At 45.3% G+C, this 26458-nt stretch overlaps 1 protein-coding gene across 1 annotated transcript in view; it reads left to right on the forward strand.

The window, feature by feature from the left end:
* Nucleotides 1-3887: 3887 nt before the first annotated feature.
* The window catches only part of LOC118370474 (leucine-rich repeat-containing protein 75B-like), a 42825-nt gene continuing 20254 nt past the window's right edge, over nucleotides 3888-26458 (forward strand). The window contains exons 1-3 of the mRNA XM_035755487.2: nucleotides 3888-4497; nucleotides 12409-12537; nucleotides 17282-17394. Of these exons, the coding sequence (XP_035611380.1) occupies nucleotides 4153-4497; nucleotides 12409-12537; nucleotides 17282-17394 (587 nt within the window). The 5' untranslated portion in view covers nucleotides 3888-4152. The remainder of the gene's footprint in view (nucleotides 4498-12408; nucleotides 12538-17281; nucleotides 17395-26458) is intronic.

Below are 26458 nucleotides of genomic sequence, written 5' to 3' on the forward strand. Positions count from 1 at the left end.
ACGTCCTGGAAATCCATCTGGCCATGCGGCCTTGTGAATGTTGACCTGTTTAAAGGTCTTACTCACATCGGCAACAGAGAGCGAGATCACACAGTCGTCCGGAACAGCTAATGCTCTCATGCACATTTTAGTGTTAATTGCCTTGAATCGATCATAGAAGTAATTTAGCTCATCTAGGTTTGTGTCACTGGGCAGCTCGACGATGTAGTCTGTAGTAGTTTGCAAGCCCTGCCTTATCCGACGAGCATCGGAACCAGTGTAGTATGATTCACTTTTAGTCCTGTATTGATGCTTTGCCTGTTTGATGGTTTGTCGGAGGGCATAGCGAGATTTCTTATAAGCTTCCGGGATAGAGTTCCGCTCCTTGAAAGCGGCAGCTCTAGCGTTTAGCTCAGTTTGGATGCTACCTGTAATCTATGGCTTCTGGTTGGGGTATGTACGTACGGTCACTGTGGAGACGATGTCATCGATGCACTTATTGATGAAGCCAATGACAGATGTGGTGTACTCCTCAATGCCATCGGAGGAATCGTGGAACATATTCCAGTCTGTGCTAGCAAAACAGTGCTGAAGCATCTGCTTCATCTGGACACTTTTTTATTGACTGAGTCACTGGTGTTTCCTGCTTTATTTTTGCTTGTTAAATCACATCATATTTATTTGTCACATACACATGGTTAGCAGATGTTAATGCGAGTGTATGCTTGTGCTTCTAGTTCCGACAATGCAGTAATAACCAACGAGTAATCTAACCAAACAATTCTGCTACTACCTTACACACAAGTGTAAAGGGATAAAGAATATGTACATAAAGATATATGAATGAGTGATGGTACAGAACGGCATAGGCAAGATGCAGTAGATGGTATAGAGTACAGTATATACATATGAGATGAGTAATGTAGGGTATATAAACATAAAGTGGCATAGTTTAAAGTGGCTAGTGATACATTTATTACATAAAGATGGTAAGATGCAGGAGATGATATTGAGTACAGTATATACATATGAGATGAGTAATGTAGGGTATGTAAACATTATATTAAGTGGCATTGTTTAAATTGATAGTGATACATTTTTACATTAATTCCCATCAATTTCCATGATTAAAGTGGCTGGATTTGAGTCAGTATGTTGGCAGCAGCCACTCAATGTTAGTGGTGGCTGTTTAACAGTCTGATGGCCTTGAGATAGAAGCTGTTTTTCAGTCTCTCGGTCCCTGCTTTGATGCACCTGTACTGAACTCGCCTTCTGGATGATAGCGGGGTGAACAGGCAGTGGCTCAGGTGGTTGTTGTCCTTGATGATCTTTATGGCCTTCCTGTGACATCGGGTGGTGTAGGTGTCCTGGAGGGCAGGTAGTTTGCCCCCAGTGATGCGTTGTGCAGACCTCACTACCCTCTGGAGAGCCTTACGGTTGTAGACGGAGCAGTTGCTGTACCAGGCGGTGATACAGCCCGACAGGATGCTCTCGATCGTGCATCTGTAGAAGTTTGTGAGTGCTTTTGGTGACAAGCCAAATTTCTTCAGCCTCCTGAGGTTGAAGAGGCGCTGCTGTGCCTTCTTCACAACGCTGTCTGTGTGAGTGGACCAATTCAGTTTGTCTGTGATGTGTATGCCGAGGAACTTAAAACTTGCTACCCTCTCCACTACTGTTCCGTCGATATGGATAGGGGGGTGCTCCCTCTGCTGTTTCCTGAAGTCCACAATCATCTCCTTTGTTTTGTTGATGTTGTGTGTGAGGTTATTTTCCTGACACACTCCGAGGGCCCTCACCTCCTCCCTGTAGGCCGTCTCTTCGTTGTTGGTAATCAAGCCTACCACTGTACTGTCGTCCGCAAACTTGATGATTGAGTTGGAGGCGTGCATGGCCACGCAGTTGAGGGTGAACAGGGAGTACAGGAGAGGGCTCAGAACGCACCCTTGTGAGGCCCCAGTGTTGAGGATCAGCGGGGTGGAGATGTTGTTACCTACTCTCACCACCTGGGGGCGGCCCGTCAGGAAGTCCAGTACCCAGTTGCACAAGGCGGGGTCGAGACCCAGGGTCTCGAGCTTGATGACGAATTTGGAGGGTACTATGGTGTTAAATGTTGAGCTGTAGTCGATGAACAGCATTCTCACATAGGTATTCCTCTTGTCCAGATGGGTTAGGGCAGTGTGCAGTGTGGTTGAGATTGCATCGTCTGTGGACCTATTTGGTCGGTAAGCAAATTGGAGTGGGTCTAGGGTGTCAGGTAGGGTGGAGGTGATATGGTCCTTGACTAGTCTCTCAAAGCACTTCATGATGACGGAAGTGAGTGCTACGGGGCGGTAGTCGTTTAGCTCAGTTACCTAGCTTTCTTGGGAACAGGAACAAAGGTGGCCTTCTTGAAGCATGTGGGAACAGCAGACTGGCATAAGGATTGATTGAATATGTCCGTAAACACACCAGCCAGCTGGTCCGCGCATGCTCTGAGGACGCGGCTGGGGATGCCGTCTGGGCCCGCAGCCTTTAATCGTTGCTGTGGGTATAACGTCGTCAATGCACTTTCTAATGAACTCGCTCACTGAATCAGCGTATTCGTCAATGTTGTTGTTGGACGCAATGCGAAACAAACCCCAATCCACGTGATCGAAGCATGGAGAGTGGAATCAGATTGGTCGGACCAGCGTTGAACAGACCTGAGCGCGGGAGCTTCTTGTTTTAGTCTCTGTCTGTAGGCTGGAAGCAACAAAATGGAGTCGTGGTCAGCTTTTCCGAAAGGAGGGCGGGGAAGGGCCTTATATGCGTCGCGGAAGAATAACAAGGATCCAGGGTTTTACCAGCCCTGGTTGCGCAATCAATATGCTGCTAGAATTTAGGGAGTCTTTTTTTCAGATTAGCCTTGTTTAAATCCCCAGATACAATGAATGCAGCCTCAAGATATGTGGTTTCCAGTTTACATAGAGTCCAATAAAGTTTGTTCAGGGCCATCGATGTGTCTGCTTAGGGGGTAATATATACGGCTGTGATATATTCCCCCCAAGCAGACACATCGATGTTAGCAGCAATCAATAGGATAGAATGATTGTAAGACTTGCTAAATGGAGGGACGAAGGAGAGCTTTGTAAGCATCTCTGTGTGTGGAGTAAAGGTGGTTGCACATTTAACAGAGGCCGCTGTTCTATCCTTCCAAAAAAGCGTAAAACCCGCCAGCTGTATGTTATTCATGTCGTTCAGCCAGGACTTGGTGAAACATAAGATATTACAGTTTTTAAATGTCCCGTTGGTAGGATATACGTGATCATAGTTGGTCTATTTTATTATCCATTGATTGTACGTTGGCTAATAGGACCGATGGTAAAGGGAGATTACCCACTCATTGTCAGATTCTTACAAGGCACCCAGACCTTTGTCTGATATCTCTGTCTCTTTCTCCTGTGAATGACAGGGGTGAGGGTCTTGTCGGGCATCTGAAGTAACTCCTTCCCTTCCGACTTGTTAAGGAAAAAGTATTCATCCAGTATGGGGTGAGTAATCGCTGTCCTGATATCTAGAAGCTCTTTTTGGTCATAAGACATGGTGGCAGAAACATTATGTACAAAATAAGTTACAAATAACGAGAAAAAACACACAATATCACAATTAGTTAAGGGATCGTAAAACGGCAGCCATCTCTTCCTGCGTCATTATTCAGACTGATAGTATGTGATATGATAATTTACTATGATAATTGACAAACTGTGTACAAAATGTATTAGCATTAAACCATCCCTCTCAAATAGAAAGCTAAACCATCATGAGCTGCTAAACAACATAACTGGTCTTGGACAGTCGAGGATACTGAGAGAGTAATCCCATGATTGATCGAGGCAACGCAGATTCTTATTGGAAGCAAAGACCACGATCGCCACGTGATGTTGTAGTAGGCTACACTGACTGCTCGAGCTCTGTTGTGGCAGTGCATGGTTATAACGGCAAGACGGTGGAAATTATTTGAATATGAGTAGAAAGCTATGCAATACTGCTGGTGTAATGCTCTCAATGTAATCTAATAGAGAATATAGTAATTTATCAACCTATATTTTCTCCCTTTGTTTTCATACTGTTCAGATAAAAAAAAGCGTGTGTTCGTTACTCAATATCCAAGTTTAGGCTACTGTGTAACTGTTATGGCTAGATTCTGTCAGGTACATGTGTATAGCGTCTAGGAACCGTTGTTCAACTGAAACATTCTGTGAAGTAATGGGTTCTAAATTGACCAGGCAAAGAAGTCTGGACCAAATAGAAACCACATTTTCCAACAGGAGACGCCAGCAGCATGACAGCTCCGGAGCAAGTGAGCGGAGTAGTGGCAGGGGAGGCGGGGAATTCTTGTTTACATCCCTGATGCTGAAGTCAGATAAGCTCCCAGGGATGCTGCGGAAAACCAAGCACAGCCCCTATGTGAGACGGGTGGCATGGATCCGGGAAATACAGAAGCTTCTTCGAGAACAGAAACAAGAACATGCAGTCGAGGTGCTCAAATTGCTAAGAAAGGTAACAGAGAATGTTTAACATTGAATAATAGTTTACTTCTCCTAAACTTCATAAGATGTGTCCGTCCGTAAATTATTTGGTGCACCTGCAGAATTTGATGCTGTTAGATCAGCAGTATCCACAAGTTGTCACTCAAGTCAGCCTGATCAAAAATATGAAATGTACTGGTAAAATGCTGCATTTATTATTTGTGTTAGATTATTATGCCTGTGTAAGTGACTGTAGGTTTGTTTGTAAATTAGGCGTGTTACTTCATATTTTGGGGTTTCCCCTTTATTTTGGGGTTTCCCCATTCAGCCACAAGAGCATTAGTGAGGTTGGGCACTGATGTTGGGTGATTAGGGTTTTTTTTGTTGCTTGCAGTCAGTGTTCCAATTCATGCCAAAGGTGTTCGATGGGGTTGAGGTCAGGGCTATGTGCAGGCCAGTCAAGTTCTTCCACACCATTCTCGACAAACCATTTCTGTACGGACCTTGCTTTGTGCAAGGGGACATTCTAGATGATTCTGTGCTTCCAACTTTGTGGCAACAGTTTGGGGAAGGCCCTTTCCTGTTTCAGCATGACAATGCCCCCTTGCACAAAGCAAGGTATGCTGTAGCATTACGATTTCCCTTCACTGCATCTAAGGGGCCTCGTCCGAACCATGAAAAACAGCCCCAGACCATTATTAATCCACCAAACGTTACAGTAGGCACTATGCATTGGGGGCAGGTAGCGTTCTCCTGGCATTCCCCAAATCCAGATTTGTCCGTCGGACTGCCAGATGAGGAAGCGTAATTCATCCCTGCAGAGAGCGCGTTTCCACTGCTCCAGAATCCAATGGCAGCGAGGTTTACACAACTCCAGCAGACACTTGGCATTGCTTCCAAAGGCAGTTTGGAACTCGCTGGTGAGTGTTGCAACAGAGGACAGACAATTTTATCACACTACGCTCATCAGTGTAACGGATGTGAAATGGCTAGCTTAGTTAGCGGTGCGCGCTAAATAGCGTTACAATCGGTTACGTCACTTGCTCTGAGACCTTGAAGTAGTAGTTCCCCTTGCTCTGCAAGAGCCGCGGCTTTTGTGGAGCGATGGGTAACGATGCTTCGTGGGTGACTGTTGTTGATGTGTGCAGAAGGTCCCTGGTTCGCGCCTGGGTGTGGGCGAGGGGACGGTTTAAAATTATACTGTTACATCAGCACTCGGTTGTTCTGCTCTGTTCGCCTTGTGTGACCTACCACTTCACGGCTTACCCGTTGTTGCTCCTAGACGTTTCCACTTCACAATAACAGCACTTACAGTTGACCGGGCAGCTCTTGCAGGGCAGAAATGTGATGAACTGACTAATTTGAAAGGTGGCATCCTATGACGTGACACATTGAATGTCACTGAGCTCTTCATTAAGGCCATTCTACTGTCAATGTTTATCTATGGAGATTGCATGGCTGTGGGCTCGATGTTATACACCTTTAAGCAACAGGTGTAGTTGAACTCATTTGAAGGGGTGTCCGCATACTTTTGTATATATACTGTAATTTAGTTTAGGGTACAAATATTCAGTGGCTTGCCCCTTACAATTTATTTTGATCTGTGATTATGTAACTGCTGTGTCAGATTGTCTGCCTTGTCTGGCTCAGGTATGTATGGTAACACCTTCACTGCTGTTGAGGTGTAGGTCTTCAGGCTCTTCGTGGAATATCACATTTCAGACAGATGACAAACGGAGACTGAAATAGTGTCACATGAATAACACCAACAAACAAAAAAACAGCCATACGAGCATTGATCCAAGACAAAAACCTGCAAAAAACAAAAACAAAACAACAACTTTACAACTCAAATCAAAATCAGTTAGAGCCAGTTACAGTACGTGTTAGTTATCTTTATTTTCTTTATTATTTTGGTTAGGTCAGGGTGTGACAAGGGGTGGTTTGTTGTGTTTTTGTCCTGTCTAGGGTTTTGGTATGTTTATGGGGTTGTTTACTAGTCTAGGTGTTTTGTATGTCTATGGTTGCCTAGATTGGTTCTCAATTAGAGGCAGCTGTTTATCGTTGTCTCTGATGGGGGACCATATTTAGGAAGCCACATGCCTTGGCTAATTCGTGGGTGATTGTCTATGTGATGTTGCGTGTTTGCACTCAGTGTTGATAGCGGTCACGTTTGTTTGTTTAGGGTACTTTGTGTTCATTCGTCTTACATTAAAAGTATGTATTCACACCAACCTGCACTTTGGTCTCCTTCCTACGACGATCGTGACAAATAGAGTTTATAGAGGGCAACCACTGAATATGTTAAACGAAAGGCCAATTTTCTATTCCTTAGATATTAGTCTCGGGGACACAGAAATGCAATGTTTTCCTACATTACACAGTTCTACATAGTGTACATTAAATGTGTCCACATATTTATCCTGCCATGCTGGGTGGTGCTTGCACACAAATTAGTGAATTATCTGAGCCACGTGCCAATCATCAAATTGAAACAGCAGCAAAAGGCGTAACCTTGCGCTTCTCTGCTTCCCTGTAGCCCTGAAGTTACATGAATGAAAACTTGCTCAGCTCCACCTTCTCTTGTCCATGGCTGGATTACCGACCGGGTACGCAGGGCACTGACCTCCAGGGGGCCCTCAACCCCTCAAAAAATACAAATAGCATGTAAACATGTCGGTTGTGGGCCCCCTGGAGGTCGGGGCCCCCCAGATAGCATATGAACACGTCATAAGCCATGGAAAAATGTGTAGAATTGCAGAACTTGCTTTAAAACATTTTCTCTCAGCCTCATGACAAGATCTGTGACAAGATAGCGCCGAACATCTTACGAGTTCCAACCAAACTTTGCTTTATAGTGACTTTTATCGTGTTTATCCTTACCTTTGTTGTACAGAAAGTTCATCCTATTATCACATATGACCACCAAGCACTTCTAGACATCAGATTGACAGTTACTAACCTCGATTTCGACTTCAAATACGTCTTCAACTCTGACTCAGCTGTTCCACTGTTCATGCTGTACCCTATTTCTTTGTTCCATTGGCGACAAAAACGCTGCAGGCGTAGACATGGGAGACGAGGTGATGTCCTGGTGAAATTGAGGCGAAGAGAAAACCGAACGGCGCTCCCCCCTCGAGGATCCGCCCGTTTCGGTGGCGACTCTGGTGCAGGGATCGTCGCCGGAGGAACCGGACCGTGGATCATCGCCGGAAGCTCCGGACAGTGGATCGTCGCCGGGGACTCCGGACCGTGGATCGTCGCCGGAGGAATCGGGGCCGTGGATAGTCGCCGGAGGAATCGGGGCCGTGGATAGTCGCCGGAGGATCCAGACCGTGGATTGTCGCCGGAGGCTCCAGACAGTGGATCGTCGCCGGGGACTCCAGACCGTGGATCGTCGCCGGAGGAATCGGGGCCGTGGATAGTCGCCGGAGGAATCGGGGCCGTGGATAGTCGCCAGAGGAATCGGGGCCGTGGATAGTCGCCGAAGGATCCAGACCGTGGATTGTTGCCGGGGACTCCAGACCGTGGATCGTCGCCGGAGGAATCGGGGCCGTGGATAGTCGCCGGAGGATCCAGACCGTGGATTGTCGCCGGAGGCTCCGGACCGCGGATGTCGCCGGGGACTCCGGACTGGGAACCCACGCTGAAGGCTCTGGACTGGGAACCCTCGCAGGAGGCTCCAGACTGGGAACCCTCGCAGGAGGCTCCGGACTAGAAAACCCCTTGACAGGTATTCAAACCTCTTGACATTTCCAAATTTTGTTGTGTTACAGCCTTATTCTAAAACTGATTTGATAGTTTTTTTTTGCATCAATCTACACACAATACCCCATAATGACAAATCAAAAACAGGTTTATAGAAATGTTTGGCAAATCTATAAAAATGTAAAATGTAAAAAACGTATTTACGTATGTATTCAGACCCTTTGCTATGAGACTCGATATTGAGCTCAGGTGCATCTTGTTTCTACAACTTGATTGGAGTTCACCTGTGGGCTATATAAGGTTCCCACAGTTGATAGTGCATGTCAGAGCAAAAACCAAACCAAGAGGTCGAAGGAATTGACCGTAGTACTCAGGGACAGGATTGTGTCAAGGCCCAGATCTGGGGAAGGGTTCCCAAAAAATGTCTGCAGCATTGAATGTCCCCAAGAACACAGTGGCCTCCATAATTCTTAAATGGAAGAAGTTTGGAACCACCAAGATTCCTGGACAAACTGAGGAATCGGGGGAGAAGGGACTTGGTCAGGGAGGTGCCCAAGAACCCAATGGTCACTCTGACAGAGCTCTAGAGTTCAGGCCTTTATGGTAGAGTGGCCAGACGGAAGAGAATCCTCAGTGAAAGGCACATGAAAGCCAGCTTAGAGTTTGCCAAAAGGTACCTAAAGACGTTCAGACCATGAGAAACAAGATTATCTGGTCTGATGAAACCAAGATTCAACTCTTTTGCTTGAATGCCAAGCGTCACGTCTGGAGGAAACCTGGCACCATCCCTACAGTGAACCATGGGGATGGCAGCATCATGCTGTGGGGATTTTTTTCTGCGGCAGGGACTGGGAGACTAGTCAAGATCGAGAGAAAGATGAATGGAGCAAAGTACAAAGAGATCCTAAATGATATCCTGCTCCAAAGCGCTAAGGACCTCAGACTGGGGCAAAGGTTCACCTTCTAACAGGACAACGACCCTAAGCACAGAGCCAAGACAACGCAGTAGTGGCTTCGGGACAAGTCTCTGAATGTCCTTGAGTGGCACAGCCAGAGCCCGGACTTGAACACAATTAAACATCTCTGGAGAGACCTGAAAATAGCTGTGCAGCAAGGTTCTCCATCCAACCTGACAGAGCTTGAGAGGACCTGCAGAGAAGAATGGGAGAAACTCCCCAAATACAGGTTTGCCAAGTTTGTAGCATCATACCAAAGAAGACTCAAAGCTGAAATTGCTGCCAAAGGTGCTTAAACAAAGTACTGAGTAAAGGGTCTGAATACTAATGTGAATGTGATATGTTTTTCATTTGTAATAGTTTAGCAAAAGTGTCTAAAAAACCGTTTTTGCTTTGTCATAATGGAGTATTGTGTGTAGACTGATGAGGGGAAAAACAATTTAATACATTTTTGAATAAGGCTGTAACCTAACAAAATTTGGAAAAAGTAAAGTGGTCTGAATACTTTCCAAAGGCACTGTACATGTATAGCCCTATGCCCTCGTCTGCTACTTGTAACGTCTGCTTCCAACTCACACCCTCAAACACGTACATCCCCTGAACGCAGCTCACCTAGATCCCCTGAACGCAGGTTCTCCAAGCTGTGCAGACTCATCCCCCTTCCGCATCGACCTAATGCCATGGAAATGGCTGAGTTGCATGTTCCAGCAGGTGTTTCGTCTGTATGGGATCCCGGAAGACATCGTTTCGGGGACCCCAGTTCATCTCCAGGGTGTGGCGAGCCTTCTGCGACCGACTGGGGGTCTCCATCAGCCTATCCTCCGGATACCATCCCCAAACCAACATGCAGACGGAACACCTGAATCAGGAAATAGGGAAATACCTTCGCCAACACTGCACCCACCAACCACACAAGAGTCGCTATCTAGCCTGGGCCGAATACGCACAGAACTCCCTGGTGCATTCCTCACTCCATCTCACTCCTTTTCAGTGTGTCCTCGGATACCAACCCCCGTGTTCCCATGGGAGACAGAACCCGGGAACTGTGCCTGCCGTTGATGAGTGGTTTTGACAGAGTGAGCCAGTTTGGGCAACGTGTGTGGCCCTGTACACTGGACATCCGGCTTCGTGACCCATGCAAAAAGTTCAGTCCACAGTTCATTGGTCCCTTCTCAAGCCTGTGAGGTACTGCCCTCTCCATCCTCCTGTGGCACACCTCGACGCACCCCCTCTATTTGACGTCGGCGGTGCACCGGCTTATTCCTTTCAAGCCCTCCTTGATTCCAAGCGCCTGGGTGGTCGCATCCACTACCTGATGGATTGGGAGGGGTACGAACCAGAAGAATGGTCCTGGGTCCCCGTCCAGGACATCCTCAACCCAGCCGCTTTCCACTGTAACCGTCCTGACCGCCCAGCTCCACGTCCCTGGGGGAGGCCCCCTGCTCAGCTTCCGAGGCCGTCAAGAGCCTGTAACATCTGCTTCCAATTCACACCCTCAAACACGTAGATCCCTTGAATGCAGCTCACACACTCAAACACCTAGATCCCCTGAACGCAGCTCACTCTCCAGATCCCAATCACCTGAATTCTAATCACCTGTTCCCACACCTGTATGTCATTATCACACACTATTTAGTTCAGTTCTGCACCCCATCACTGTGAGGTGTTGTTTGTTTTGTGACATATGGCTTACGGAGAGATGTGTTTCCCTCGATTTCCTCCTCCCGTGTATGATAGTTTTGCCTGCCTCACTAACAACGCCTTTTGCCTATTCCCTGCCTGTACTTTAGCCTAGCGGATTTCCTGTTATCTACCTATTGCCTGATCTCCCAGACTACATTACTAGCCTTTCCCTGCCTGTACTGTTGCCCTTTTGGACCCCATTTATGACCTTCTGCCTGCTCCTGGACCCAGCTACCTGCCTCTTGAGGTGGTCCTTTGCAATAAACACCCTGTGCTTGAAACCAACTCTCTGTAATAAACACCCTGTGCTTGAAACCAACTCTCTCTCTCCCCTTGTGTTCATTACACTACCATCTTCACATTGCATGGAGTCCAGCAAGTAAACAGACTAACAGCAGCTTTGCTCGTACTGTAGAACAGAAATGGAGAAAATCATATTTTGTATGATTTACCTTGATATCATATAGCCCCCATTTGACTTAGAACCCGTTAGTAAACCAAGTCCTGAAACAAATGAATTATAAGAGAGGATAAATGTTTTCCTGAATTTAGTTTTGTCCTCCTCTGCTCTACTCCGCCTTAATCTTTCATTGTGGTGGATGTTTTGTTTTCGAGGCTTTCTGTCACGGCTTGCCTGCGGTTTCAGCTCATTTGTTTCAGGGAGGTGTGTGGTTGATCTCATCGTCCTCGATATGGGAGGTTGGTGAGGGCTGCATCAAAGGCCTTTTGATGTGTGTCAAAGCGTTACGTCTCAAACCCGGGCTCACAATGACATCAATCCCCCTCACCAGCAGCAGCCCTCAGAGCAGCCCTCAGAGCATTACCTGACGTTGCAGCTTCCTTTGCCTCACTCTATTTACACTGTCACTGCAAATAGCAGCAGCCCTGCAGATGATACTAGTAAGAACAACCTCTGAGGAGGTTCTCATTCCTCGTTTTTATTAAACCCTTCTGCACATCACACACGCATGCCATTTGAATTCAATAGAAGATGGTGGGGAGCGGGAGTGCTGTAGACTTGAACCATTTCTCTAAGTGCCTGCGTGGTGTTTTTAGAAGTCTTTTTTGGATAGCTCTGGAGTATGTTCAGTGTGGTGTGTGTAAAAACCCAAGGCTTTTAGGGATGGAAGTGTCCTAAGGCACACTGCAGACCCCATACAGATCACAGCAGTAAAGTCACTGACCCTAGAGTGCATGTTATGCAATAGAACATCATTTTACTGTTAGGGGTGACTGAGGGCACAGCACATCACTTTAGTTGTTGTGTGTTTGAAATGTCATTTTGAGATAAATTGTCCTGCTTTAAACCCCCATCCCACACCCTGCCTATCCTGTGCCTTGTCCCATTTGGCACTCTTAGTGTAAAATCCTCTCAGCTTGATAAATGAACATAACAATGAAAGTGGCTGAGGAAAGGATTATGTAAATACATTGATAATCTGTTACCATTAAGCAGTCCACATCATGTCACTTGAATACTTAATGATGCATGACTTGCACTTAAAAATATTGTAATTCCCCCCTTGTTGGATCTTGGAATGATTGAAAAGAAACACAAATGGTAGATTATTCTCTCTTGCTCTGTGTTCCCACAGGACTTGGGACTCCAGGGAACATCCCTCAATGATATCCTCTATAAGAACTCAGCCTTTCTCAACCTGGTGGATCCAATCTCCCATGAGCTCTTGCTCAGCCTGGCCAAAGACATGCAGTGTCCAAAGAGGGTAAGCCCATTGTAATGTCTGTCTGTCTCAACCACCTCAGCCGTGCTGTTGTCAGAGAACATCAAATGAGATCAGGCACAGAAAATTGAACGTTTAGGAATCCACAGCTGCAAGGGTCAATTCAAGAGCAAATAGATGATGGTCTTAGAAATATGACTGCTAGGCCATTTGGTTTGGTTCCAGCCTTCCAACTGCTGCCATAAATCATACAGTTATGATGAGACTCTGAATGACGCATTGGTGTGTGTGTGCAGGTATTCAATCTTGAGGTGCTGGAGACATGGGGCGCCTATTTATAACTAATGACAAGAAGTAGGTCAGTCATAGTGTGGTGTCATTTCTACAACTGTCAAAAGTACAATCCAATGTCAACAACAACTCATCAAAACGTGAAGAACCAGTTTCACTGCTTCAAAACATTACTTTTATTGTGCATTCAACCATAGTACTGTGTATCTATATCTCAAGAGCCATGTGGTGGCTACTGCCTGTGCATATTCTGAATCAATTTTGAATTTGATTCCATGTTGACAATGCCCCAATTCACATCAAAAAGAAAAACATGTTATTATGAGGGAGAAAGAGCAATGGAACAAGAGCAAGACCAAGGAGAGAGGGACTGACAGAGATGCTAAAGTATATTTTGATGTATAACAATGTTGGATGGACAAGGGAGAAGGGCCTTGAGATAATGTGGTGATAGGAGCCAAATGGTTGGATTGTTTGTCAAATCAAATTGTATTTGTCACATACACATGGTTACTAGATGTTAGTGCGAGTGTAGCGAAATGCTTGTGCTTCTAGTTCCGACAATGCAGTAATAACCAACAAGTAATCTAGCTAACAATTCCAAAACTACTACCTTATAGACACAAGTGTAAGGGGATAAAGAATATGTACATAAGATATATGAATGAGGGATGGTACAGAGCGGCATAGGCAAGATACAGTAGATGGTATTGAGTGCAGTATATACATATGAGATGAGTATGTAAACAAAGTGGCATAGCTAAAGTGGCTAGTGATACATGTATTACATAAGGATGCAGTAGATGATATAGAGTACAGTATATACGTATACTTATGAGATGAATAATGTAGGGTATGTAAAATTATTATTATTATTATTATATTAGGTAGCATTGTTTAAAGTGGCTAGTGATATATTTTACATCATTTCCCATCAATTCCCATTATTAAAGTGGCTGGAGTTGAGTCAGTGTGTTGGCAGCAGCCACTCAATGTTAGTGGTGGCTGTTTAACAGTCTGATGGCCTTGAGATAGAAGCTGTTTTTCAGTCTCTCGGTCCCAGCTTTGATGCACCTGTACTGACCTCGCCTTCTGGATGATAGCGGGGTGAACAGGCAGTGGCTCCGGTGGTTGTTGTCCTTGATGATCTTTATGGCCTTCCTGTGACATCGGGTGGTGTAGGTGTCCTGGAGGGCAGGTAGTTGATGATGGTGATGCGTTGTGCAGACCTCACTACTCTCTGGAGAGCCTTACGGTTGTGGGCGGAGCAGTTGCCGTACCAGGCGGTGATACAGCCCGACAGGTTGCTCTCGATTGTGCATCTGTAGAAGTTTGTGAGTACTTTTGGTGACAAGCCGAATTTCTTCAGCCTCCTGAGGTTGAAGAGGCGCTGCTGCACCTTCTTCACGATGCTGTCTGTGTGGGTGGACCAATTCAGTTTGTCTGTGATGTGTACGCCGAGGAACTTAAAACTTACTACCCTCTCCACTACTGTTCCATCGATGTGGATAGGGGGGTGTTCCCTCTGCTGTTTCCTGAAGTCCACAATCATCTCCTTAGTTTTGTTGACGTTGAGTGTGAGGTTATTTTCCTGACACCACACTCCGAGGGCCCTCACCTCCTCCCTGTAGGCCGTCTCGTCGTTGTTGGTAATCAAGCCTACCACTGTTGTGTCGTCCGCAAACTTGATGATTGAGTTGGAGGCGTGCGTGGCCACGCAGTCGTGGGTGAACAGGGAGTACAGGAGAGGGCTCAGAACGCACCTTTGTGAGGCCCCAGTGTTGAGGATCAGCGGGGTGGAGATGTTGTTGCCTACCCTCACCACCTGGGGGCGGCTCGTCAGGAAGTCCAGTACCCAGTTGCACAGGGCGGGGTCGAGACCCAGGGTCTCGAGCTTGATGACGAGCTTGGAGGGCACTATGGTGTTAAATGCCGAGCTGTAGTCGATGAACAGCATTCTCACATAGGTATTCCTCTTGTCCAGATGGGTTAGGGCAGTGTGCAGTGTGGTTGAGATTGCATCGTCTGTGGACCTATTTGGGCGGTAAGCAAATTGGAGTGGGTCTAGGGTGTCAGGTAGGGTGGAGGTGATATGGTCCTTGACTAGTCTCTCAAAGCACTTCATGATGACGGAAGTGAGTGCTACGGGGCGGTAGTCGTTTAGCTCAGCTACCTTAGCTTTCTTGGGAACAGGAACAATGGTGACCCTCTTGAAGCATGTGGGAACAACAGACTGGGATAGGGATTGATTGAATATGTCCGTAAACACACCAGCCAGCTGGTCTGCGCATCCTCTGAGGGCGCGGCTGGGGATGCCGTCTGGGCCTGCAGCCTTGCGAGGGTTGACACGTTTAAATGTTTTCCTCACGTCGGCTGCAGTGAAGGAGAGTCTGCATGTTTTAGTTGCGGGCAGTGTCAGTGGCACTGTATTGTCCTCAAAGCGGGCAAAAAAGTTATTTAGTCTGCCTGGGAGCAAGACATCCTGGTCCGTGACGGTGCTGGTTTTCTTTTTGTAATCCGTGATTGACTGTAGACCCTGCCACATACCTCTTGTGTCTGAGCCGTTGAATTGAGATTCTACTTTGTCTCTATACTGACGCTTAGCTTGTTTGATTGCCTTGCGGAGGGAATAGTTACACTGTTTGTATTCGGTCATGTTTCCAGTCACCTTGCCCTGATTAAAAGCAGTGGTTCACGCTTTCAGTTTCACGTGAATGCTGCCATCAATCCACGGTTTCTGGTTTGGGAATGTTTTAATCGTTGCTATGGGAGCGACATCTTCAACGCACGTTCTAATGAACTCGCACACCGAATCAGCATATTCGTCAATGTTGTCGTCTGATGCAATACGGAACATATCCCAGTCCACGTGATGGAAGCATTCTTGGAGTGTGGAATCAGATTGGTCGGACCAGCGTTGAACAGACCTCAGCGCGGGAGCTTCTTGTTTTAGTTTCTGTCTGTAGGCAGGGATCAGCAAAATGGAGTCGTGGTCAGCTTTTCCGAAAGGAGGGCGGGGCAGGGCCTTATATGCGTCGCGGAAGTTGGAATAGCAATGATCCAAGGTTTTTCCAGCCCTGGTTGCGCAATCGATATGCTGATCAAATTCAGGGAGTCTTGTTTTCAGATTAGCCTTGTTAAAATCCCCAGCTACAATGAATGCAGCCTCCGGATATATGAATTCCAGTTTGCAAAGAGTCAAATAAAGTTTGTTCAGAGCCATCGATGTGTCTGCTTGGGGGGGAATATATACGGCTGTGATTATAATCGAAGAGAATTCCCTTGGTAGATAATGCGGTCTACATTTGATTGTGAGGAATTCTAAATCAGGTGAACAGAAGGACTTGAGTTCCTGTATGTTGTTATGATCACACCACGTCCCGTTAACCATAAAGCATACGCCCCCGCCCCTCTTCTTACCAGAAAGATGTTTGTTTCTGTCGGCGCGATGCGTGGAGAAACCAGCTGGCTGCACCGTCTCCGATAGCGTCTCTCCAGTGAGCCATGTTTCCGTGAAGCAAAGAACGTTACAGTCTCTGATGTCCCTCTGGAATGCTACCCTTGCTCGGATTTCATCAACCTTGTTGTCGAGAGACTGGACATTGGCGAGGAGAATGCTAGGGAGTGGTGCACGATGTGCCTGTCTCCGGAGTCTGACCAGAAGACCGCTTCGTTTTCCCCTTTTTCGAAGTCGTTTTTTGGGGTCGCCGGCTGGGATCCATTCCGTTGTCCTGGGTGAAAGGCAGAACGGAGGATCCGCTTCGCGAAAGTCATATTCTTGGTCGTACTGATGGTGAGTTGACGCTGCTCTTATGTTCAGTAGTTCTTCTCGACTGTATGTAATAAAACCTAAGATGACCTGGGGTACCAATGTAAGAAATAACACGTAAAAAAACAAAAAACTGCATAGATTCGCGAAGCGAGGCGGCCATCTCTGTCGGCGCCGGAAGTAGTGGGATAAGTGTAGGGGATCAGACAATATAAATAACCTTCACATTTTAAACCACTATTCTAATAACAAAGGTCACTACACAGGTCAATGTGGCATAATAGGGGTTGCAAGGACATAAGTGAAACAGTGGTCCATTGAAATATGTGTATCCAAGATGTTCTGCCTTGGGCTTCTAAAATGTATCAATTCATTCTTAGGCATCACAATGTTACCTGTTGTCCTAAATGTGGTTTAAAGGAAAATTCCACCCAAAAACAATATTTTGGTATTTGTTTCATTAGTGCATTGTTGACATAGTTGCAAAATGTTTTTTCGAGATATGTAACTTTCAAAATACAGAAATCATCGCTGTATGATGCATTTGACATCATATGAAGGAAAATGCAGGGGTCTAATTCCATTGTTCATGATGTCGGAAAGGAAAATAGGCGTATTTTCATTTAATATATTCAGTTCAGAGAGTCAACAAGAGCAGTCACTTTGATTGTTCCTCTATTTGAAAGACAGACACTTTCACCGTATGTATGTGTGTGTATATTACAGGAAACAGATACACTGAAGACATCCAACAAGATCTGCAGACAGCTGATATTCCACCTGACCCCTCACTCCAAGTGGATGAGACAAAGCCTTCCCAGGAGGAAGTCGCAGGCCTGGTGAGTCTGTCCGTCTGCCGATCTGTCCATCTATCACTGGCACATCCACTAACTGGGACAGCTACTGCCATAACTCCACTGCAAACAAATGAACAGCGAACAACAAAGTATTGAGATAAACTTTTGTTATTGACCAAATACTTATTTTCCACCGTAATTTGCAAATAAATTCATAAAAAATCCTACAATGTGATTTTCTGGATTTTTTTTTTCATTTTGTCTGCCATAGTTGAAGTGTACCTATGATGAAAATTACAGGCCTCTCATCTTTTTAAGTGGGAGAACTTGCACAATTGGTGGCTGACTAAATACTTTTTGTCCCACTGAATTAGTACTTTTTTATTACCATTTTTGTTTTTAATTTAACTTGGTTCCCAAACCCCCTCAATGGTCATGCTGCTCCCCCAATAGTCATTACTCCCACCCTCTCAACAGTTTACTCTGCATCCACCCCAATGGAAATGTATTTAGTCAACACTGCTACAGTTATGATGGACAGTACCAGTTTCCGACCATGAAGGCCTGATTCACGCAGGCTTCTCTGAACAGTGGAGGTTGAGATGTGTCTGTTACTAGAACTCTGTGAAGCATTTATTTGGCTGCAATTTCTGAGGCTGGTAACTCTAATGAACTTGTCCTCTGCAGCAGAGCTAACTCTGGGTCTTCCTTTCCTGTGGCGGTCCTCATGAGAGCCAGTTTCATCATAGCGCTTGGTTTTTGCGACTGCACTTGAAGAAACTTTCAAAGTACACATTGACTGACCTCTATGTCTTAAAGTAATGATGGTCTGTCGTTTCGCTTTGCTTATTTGACCTCTTTTGCAATAATATGGACTTGGTGTTTTACCAAATAGGACTATCTTCTGTATACCACCCCAACTTTTTTTCACCTTTATTTAACCAGGAAGGCTAGTTGAGAACAAGTTCTCATTTACAACTGTGACCGTGCCAAGATAAAGCAAAGCAGTTCAACACATACAACAACACAGAGTTACACATGGAATAAAGAAACAGTCAATAATACAGTAGAAAAAGTATATATACAGTGTGTGCATATGAGGTAAGATAAGGGAGGTAAGGCAATAAATAGGCCATGGTGGCGAAGTAATTACAATATACCAATTAAACACTGGGGTGATATATATGCAGAAGATGAATGTGCAAGTAGAGATACTGGGGTGCAAAGGAGCTAAATAAATAAATAAATAACAGTATGGGGATGAGGTAGTTGTATGGGCTATGTACAGGTGCAGTGATCTGTGAGCTGCTCTGACAGCTGGTTAAGCTAGTGAGGGAGATACGAGTCTCCAGCTTCAGTGATTTTTGCAGTTCGTTCCAGTCATTGGCAGCAGAGAACTGGAAGGAAAGGCAGCCAAAAGAGGAATTGGCTTTGGGGGTGACCAGTTAAATATACCTACTGGAGAGCGTGCTGGGTGGGTGCTGCTATGGTGACAAGTGAGCTGAGATAAGGCTGGGCTTTACCTAGCAAAGACTAATAGATGACCTAGAGCCAGTGGGTTTGGCGACGAGTATGAAGCGAGGGCCAGCCAACGAGAGCATACAGGTCGCAGTGGTGGGTAGTATATGGGGCTTTGATAGACTGCATCCAATTTGTTGAGTAGAATGTTGGAGGCTATTTTGTAAATGACATCGCCGAAGTCGAGGATCGGCAGGATGGTCAGTTTTACGAGGGTATGTTTGGCAGCATGAATGAAGGATGCTTTGTTGTGAAATAGGAAGCTGGTTCTAGATTTAATTCTGGATTGGAGATGCTTAATGTGAGTTTTGAAGGAGAGTTTACTGTCTAGCCAGACACCTAGGTACAGTGCCTTGCGAAAGTATTCGGCCCCCTTGAACTTTGCGACCTTTTGCCACATTTCAGGCTTCAAACATAAAGATATATAACTGTATTTTTTGTGAAGAATCAACAACAAGTGGGACACAATCATGAAGTGGAACGACATTTATTGGATATTTCAAACTTTTTTAACAAATCAAAAACTGAAAAATTGGGCGTGCAAAATTATTCAGCCCCTTTACTTTCAGTGCAGCAAACTCTCTCCAGAAGTTCAGTGAGGATCTCTGAATGATCCAATGTTGACCTAAATGACTAATGATGATAAATACAATCCACCTGTGTGTAATCAAGTCTCAGTGTAAATGCACCTGCACTGTGATAGTCTCAGAGGTCCGTTAAAAGCGCAGAGAGCATCATGAAGAACAAGGAACACACAAGGCAGGTCCGAGATACTGTTGTGAAGAAGTTTAAAGCCGGATTTGGATACAAAAATATTTCCCAAGCTTTAAACATCCCAAGGAGCACTGTGCAAGCGATAATATTGAAATGGAAGGAGTATCAGACCACTGCAAATCTACCAAGACCTGGCCGTCCCTCTAAACTTTCAGCTCATACAAGGAGACGACTGATCAGAGATGCAGCCAAGAGGCCCATGATCACTCTGGATGAACTGCAGAGATCTACAGCTGAGGTGGGAGACTCTGTCCATAGGACAACAATCAGTCGTATATTGCACAAATCGGGCCTTTATGGAAGAGTGGCAAGAAGAAAGCCATTTCTTAAAGATATCCATAAAAAGTGTCGTTTAAAGTTTGCCACAAGCCACCTGGGAGACACACCAAACATGTGGAAGAAGGTGCTGTGGTCAGATGAAACCAAAATTGAACTTTTTGGCAACAATGCAAAACGTTATGTTTGGCGTAAAAGCAACACAGCTCATCACCCTGAACACACCATGGGCATCGATCGGTTGAAGAGCATGCATTTAGTTTTACTTGCATTTAAGAGCAGTTGGAGGCCACTGAAGGAGAGTTGTATGGCATTGAAGCTCATCTGGAGGTTAGTTAACACAGTGTCCAAAGAAGGACCAGAAGTATACAGAATGGTGTCGTCTGCGTAGAGGTGGATCAGAGAGTCACCAGCAGCAAGGCCATCATTGATGTATACTGTCTTCACGATCACTGTCTTCAAACTCCCTGTCATAAATGAGCCAAGGCACAGCTTGCATGTAATTCCACATCTTTAATTGAAGTGAAACCTTCACAAAAACAGGTAAACAGAAACCAAATGTGGCGCACACAAACACTCACAGAAAATAAATAATTACCCACAAACACAGGTGGGAAAAAGGCTACCTAAGTATGATTCCCAATCAGAGACAACGATAGACATCTGCCTCTGATTGGGAACCATGCCAACAAAGAAACAGACAAACTAGAATGCCCACCCAAATCACACCCTGACCTAACCAAATAGAGAAATAAAAAGGCTCTCTAAGGTCAGGGCGTGACAAGTAGTTGGTGAACCAGGTGAGGCAGTCATTTGAGAAGCCAAGGCTATTGAGTCTGCCGATAAGAATGCAGTGATTGACAGAGTCGAAAGCCTTGGCCAGGTTGATGAATATGGCTGCACAGTAACGTTATGATATCGTTTAGGACCTAGAGCATGGCTGAGGTTCACCCATGACCAGCTCTGAAACCAGATTGCATAGCGGAGAAGGTACGGTGGGATTGGAAATGGTCGGTAATCTGTTTGTTAACTTGGCTATCGAAGACCTTAGAAAGGTAGGGTAGGATAGATATACAGTGAGCACCATAATTCATTGGACAGTGACCATTTTTTGTTATTTGGGTTTTGTACTCTTATCACTTTGAGTTTGAAAGGATACAATGACAATGAGTGAAGTGCAGACTTACAGCTTTAATTTGAGGGTATTTTCATACATATCGGATTAACCGTTTAACCATTTATATCAAAAGACCCGGTAGACTGAAGAAGACCACTGTAGTGGATGACCGGAGAATACTCTCTATGGTGAAGAAAATCCCTGACAACAGCCCAACAGATCAAAAACACTCTCCTGGATGCAGTTGTAGATGTGTCAAAGTCTACCATATGTAGAAGACTACACCAGCAGGACTACAGAGGGTACACTACAAGATGCAAACCACTGATAAGCCTGAAAAACAGAAAGGCGAGATTACAGTTTGCTAAAAGCACCTAAAAGAGCCCCTAGAGTTCTGGAAAAAGTATTGTGGACACATGAGACAAAGATTAACATGTACCAGAGTGATGGATGGAAGAAAGTGTGGGGGAAAAAATACATGCCCATGATCCAAAGCATACCACCTCATCCGTGAAACATGGTGGAGGGGTGTTATGGTTTGGCCTGTATGGCTGACAGTGGAACGGGCTTACTTGTCTTCATCGATGATGTGACTGCAGACAGAAGTAGAACAATGAATTCTGAAGTCTACAGAAATATTTTATCTGCTCAGATAAAACTAAATGCCTACAAACTCATTGGACGGCACTTCATCAAGCAACAAGGCAATGACCCTAAACATACTGCTAGAGCAACGAAGGGGTTTTTGATGGCCAAAAAGTGGAAAATCATTGACTGGTCGAGTCAATCACTGGATCTGAATCCAATTGAACATGCATTTTACATGCTGAAGAGGAGACTGAAGGCAATAAGTCCCCAAAACAAGCAGGAACTGAAGATAGCTGCAGTACAGGCCTGGCAGAGCATCACCAGGCAAGATACCCAGCGTCTGGTGATGTCGATGCAAGCAGTCATTGTATGCAAAGGATATGCTACCAAATATTAACAATGATTGCTTTATTCTACATTCTGTTAAACTGTCCAATAATTTTTTTTTGGGGGGGGGGGGGACTGTGTACAGAAGCTTCTATAATTTCCAAACGGTTCATCCGATATGTATGGAAATACCCTCAAGAAGATGCACTTCACTCTCATTTTCATTGTATCCTTTCAAACTCAAAGTGCAAGAGTACAGAACCAAAATAACAAAACAATGGTCACTGTCCAATAAATTATGGTGCTCACTGTAGGTCTGTAGCAGTTTAGGTCTAGAGTGTCTCCCCATTTGAAGAGGGGGATGATCGCGGCAGCTTTCCAATCTTTAGGAATCTCAGACGATACGAAAGAGAGGTTGAACAGGCTACTAATAGGGGTTGCAACAATTTCGGCAGATAATTTTAGAAAGAGAGGGTCCAGATTGTCTAGCTCGGCTGATTTGTAGGTTTCCAGATTTTGCAGCTCTTAAAGAACATCAGCTATCTGAATTTGGGTGAAGCTAAGCTAGCCTTAGCTTTCTTAACTGCCTGTGTATATTGGTTCCTGACTTCCCTGAAGAGTTTCATATCACGGGGGCTATTCGATGCTAATGCAGTACGCCACAGGATGTTTTTGTACTGGACAAGGGCTGTCAGGTCTGGAATGAACCAAGGGCTATATCTGTTCCTGGTTCTACATTTTTTTAATGGGACATGCTTATTTAAGATGGTGAGGATTGCACTTTTACAGAATAACCAGGCATCCTCTACTGACGAGATGAGGTCAATATCCTTCCAGGATACCCAGGCCAGGTCGATTAGAAAGGCCTGCTTGCTTAAGTGTTTTTGGGAGCGTTTGACAGTGATGAGGGGTGGTCGTTTGACCGCTGACCCATTACGGATGCAGGCAATGAGGCAGTGAGCGCTGAGATCTTGGTTGAAAACAGCAGTGTATTTGGAGGGCAAGTTGGTTAGGATGATATCTATGGGGGTGCCCGTGTTTACTGATTTGGGGTTGTACCTGGTAGGTTCATTGATAATTTGTGTGAGATTGAGGGCATCAAGCTTAGATTGTAGGATGGCCGGGGTGTTAAGCATGTCCCAATTTAGGTCGCCTGGCAGCACGAGCTCTGAAGATAGATGGGGGGCAATCAATTCACATATGGTGTCCAGGGCACAGCTGGGGGCAGAGGGTGATCTATAGCAAGCGGCAATGGTGAGTAAAAGGAGCAGGTTTCTGGACGTGATAGAATAGATTCAAGGCATAATGTACAGACAAAGGTATGGTGGGATGTGAATACATTGGATATAAACCTAGGCATTGATTGATGAGAGATTGTCTCTAGAAACATTTAAACCAGCTGATGTCATCACGTGTGGGAGGTGGAACTAAAGGGTTGGCTAAGGCATATTGCGCAGGGCTAGAGGCTCTACAGTGAAATAAGACAATAATCACTAACCAGAACGGCAATGGACAAGGCATATTGACATTAGGGAGGCATGCGTAGCTGAGTGTTCATAGGGGTCCAGTGAGTAGTTAGGCTGGCTGGAGACACAGCGATTCAGACAGCTAGCAGGCCGGGGCTAGCAAGCTAGCAGAAGGGCCTTAGAGGGACGTCGCGACGGAGGAAGTCTGTTATAGCCTCCTCATGTGGATTAGTAAGGTTCCGTGTATCAAAGGGGTCCAGTCTAATTGGCAAAATAGGTATAGTGGCCCGAGCAATTGGCCGATGGATCTCTTCAGCTAAACAGTCCAATATCCTCTAGATAGCTAGCGGGTCCCAGCTAGCAGGTTAGCAAATGGGCATTCGGGGGACGTCACAACGGAGGGGCCTGTTGGAACAAAAACAACCCTCGGGCAGATTACGTCTGTAGTCCAGTCGTGATGGATAAGCAGGGCTTCGTGTAGTAAAGGGGGTCCAAACCAATTGGCAAAATAGGTATAGTGGCGCAAAAAATTGTCCGATGGACCTATTCAGCTACCAGTCTGATATGCTCTAGACAGCTAGCGGGCCGCGGCTAGCAGGCTAGCAGATGGCCATTCAGGGTATGTCATGATGTAGGAGCCAGTTGAATAACCCCCTTGGACAGTTTACGTCGGTAGTCCAGTTGTGAAGGAGCTCCATACCGGCAGTAAAAGGGGTCCGGGCCAATTGGAAAAATAGGTATTGTAGCCCCGGAGTGGCTGATGGCTACTCCTGGCTTGCAGCTAGCTAGCTGCGATGATCCAGGTGAAAAGGCTCAGAGCTTGCGATAAGAATCCGGGGATATGGAGAGAAAATAGGTCTGGTATGCTCTGGTTTGAATCGTGTTGTGCAAACTGGCAAGAGTTTTCTGAGCTATAGGTTAGCTGATGACCGCTAGCAGTGGTTAGCTGACTAGTAGCTAGTTAGCGGGCTAGCTTCTGTTGGGGGATTCCGGTTCAGAAGTAAAGAAAAATACTTAAGAAAAAAATCTCATCCACACCACATTGGGTGAGGCGTGTTGCAGGAGACTATTTTGAAGTTGAGGTTTAGAAAAATATAAAAAAGATATGCAAAGAAAAATATATAAAGCGATTTATACATGGGACACGATGAGACGAGGACAAAGACGTCTGACTGCTATGCCATCTTGGATTGACCTTGTCACAACACAGTTGATTGGCTCAAACACATTAAGGAAAGATATTCCACAAAATAACTTAAGGCACACCTGTTAATTGAAATGCATTCCAGGTGACTACCTCATGAAGCTGGTTGAGAGAATGCCAAGAGTGTGCAAAGCTGTCAAAGGCAAAGTGTGGCTATTTTGAAGAATCTAAAATATATAATATGTTTTGTTTAACACTTTTTTGCTTACTGCATGATTCCATATTTGTTATTTCATAGTTTTGATGTCTTCACTATTATTCTACAATGTAGAAAATAGTCAAAATTAAGAAAAACCCTTTAATGAGTAGGTGTCCAAACTTGTGACTGGTACTGTCACACCCTGATCTGTTTCACCTGTCTTTGTGCTTGTCTCCACCCCCCCTCTAGGTGTCACCCATCTTCCCCATGATCCCCAGTGTATGTATACCTGTGTTCTCTGTTTGTCTGTTGCCAGTTCGTTTTGTCTGTCAAGCCTACCCGCGGTTTACCCCTTGTCTTTCTATTGTTCCTTTTTTCTAGTTTTGACCATTCTGCCTGCCCTGAGCCTGCCTGTACCTTTTCCCTGCTCGGGATTATTAACCTCTGCCTACCCTGACCCTGCCTGCCGTTCTGTACCTTTTTAAAAAAAAATTACCCCTTTTTTAAATTTTACCCCTTTTTCTCCCCAATTTCGTGGTATCCAATTGTTGTAGTAGCTACTTGTCTCATCGCTATAACTCCCGTACGGGCTCGGGAGAGACAAAGGTTGAAAGTCATGCGTCCTCCGATGCACAACCCAACTGCTTCTTAACACAGTGCGCATCCAACCCGGAAGCCAGCCGCACCAATGCGCCGGAGGAAACACCGTGCACCTGGCCACCTTGGCTAGCGCACACTGCGCCCATCCCGCCACAGGAGTCGCTGGTGCGCGGCCCCCTTGAACTTTGCGACCTTTTGCCACATTTCAGGCTTCAAACATAAAGATATATAACTGTATTTTTTGTGAAGAATCAACAACAAGTGGGACACAATCATGAAGTGGAACGACATTTATTGGATATTTCAAACTTTTTTAACAAATCAAAAACTGAAAAATTGGGCGTGCAAAATTATTCAGCCCCTTTACTTTCAGTGCAGCAAACTCTCTCCAGAAGTTCAGTGAGGATCTCTGAATGATCCAATGTTGACCTAAATGACTAATGATGATAAATACAATCCACCTGTGTGTAATCAAGTCTCAGTGTAAATGCACCTGCACTGTGATAGTCTCAGAGGTCCGTTAAAAGCGCAGAGAGCATCATGAAGAACAAGGAACACACAAGGCAGGTCCGAGATACTGTTGTGAAGAAGTTTAAAGCCGGATTTGGATACAAAAATATTTCCCAAGCTTTAAACATCCCAAGGAGCACTGTGCAAGCGATAATATTGAAATGGAAGGAGTATCAGACCACTGCAAATCTACCAAGACCTGGCCGTCCCTCTAAACTTTCAGAATCATACAAGGAGACGACTGATCAGAGATGCAGCCAAGAGGCCCATGATCACTCTGGATGAACTGCAGAGATCTACAGCTGAGGTGGGAGACTCTGTCCATAGGACAACAATCAGTCGTATATTGCACAAATCGGGCCTTTATGGAAGAGTGGCAAGAAGAAAGCCATTTCTTAAAGATATCCATAAAAAGTGTCGTTTAAAGTTTGCCACAAGCCACCTGGGAGACACACCAAACATGTGGAAGAAGGTGCTGTGGTCAGATGAAACCAAAATTGAACTTTTTGGCAACAATGCAAAACGTTATGTTTGGCGTAAAAGCAACACAGCTCATCACCCTGAACACACCATGGGCATCGATCGGT

This window comes from Oncorhynchus keta, chromosome 12 (assembly GCF_023373465.1).
Source record: "Oncorhynchus keta strain PuntledgeMale-10-30-2019 chromosome 12, Oket_V2, whole genome shotgun sequence".
Taxonomy (NCBI): Eukaryota; Metazoa; Chordata; class Actinopteri; order Salmoniformes; family Salmonidae; genus Oncorhynchus; species Oncorhynchus keta.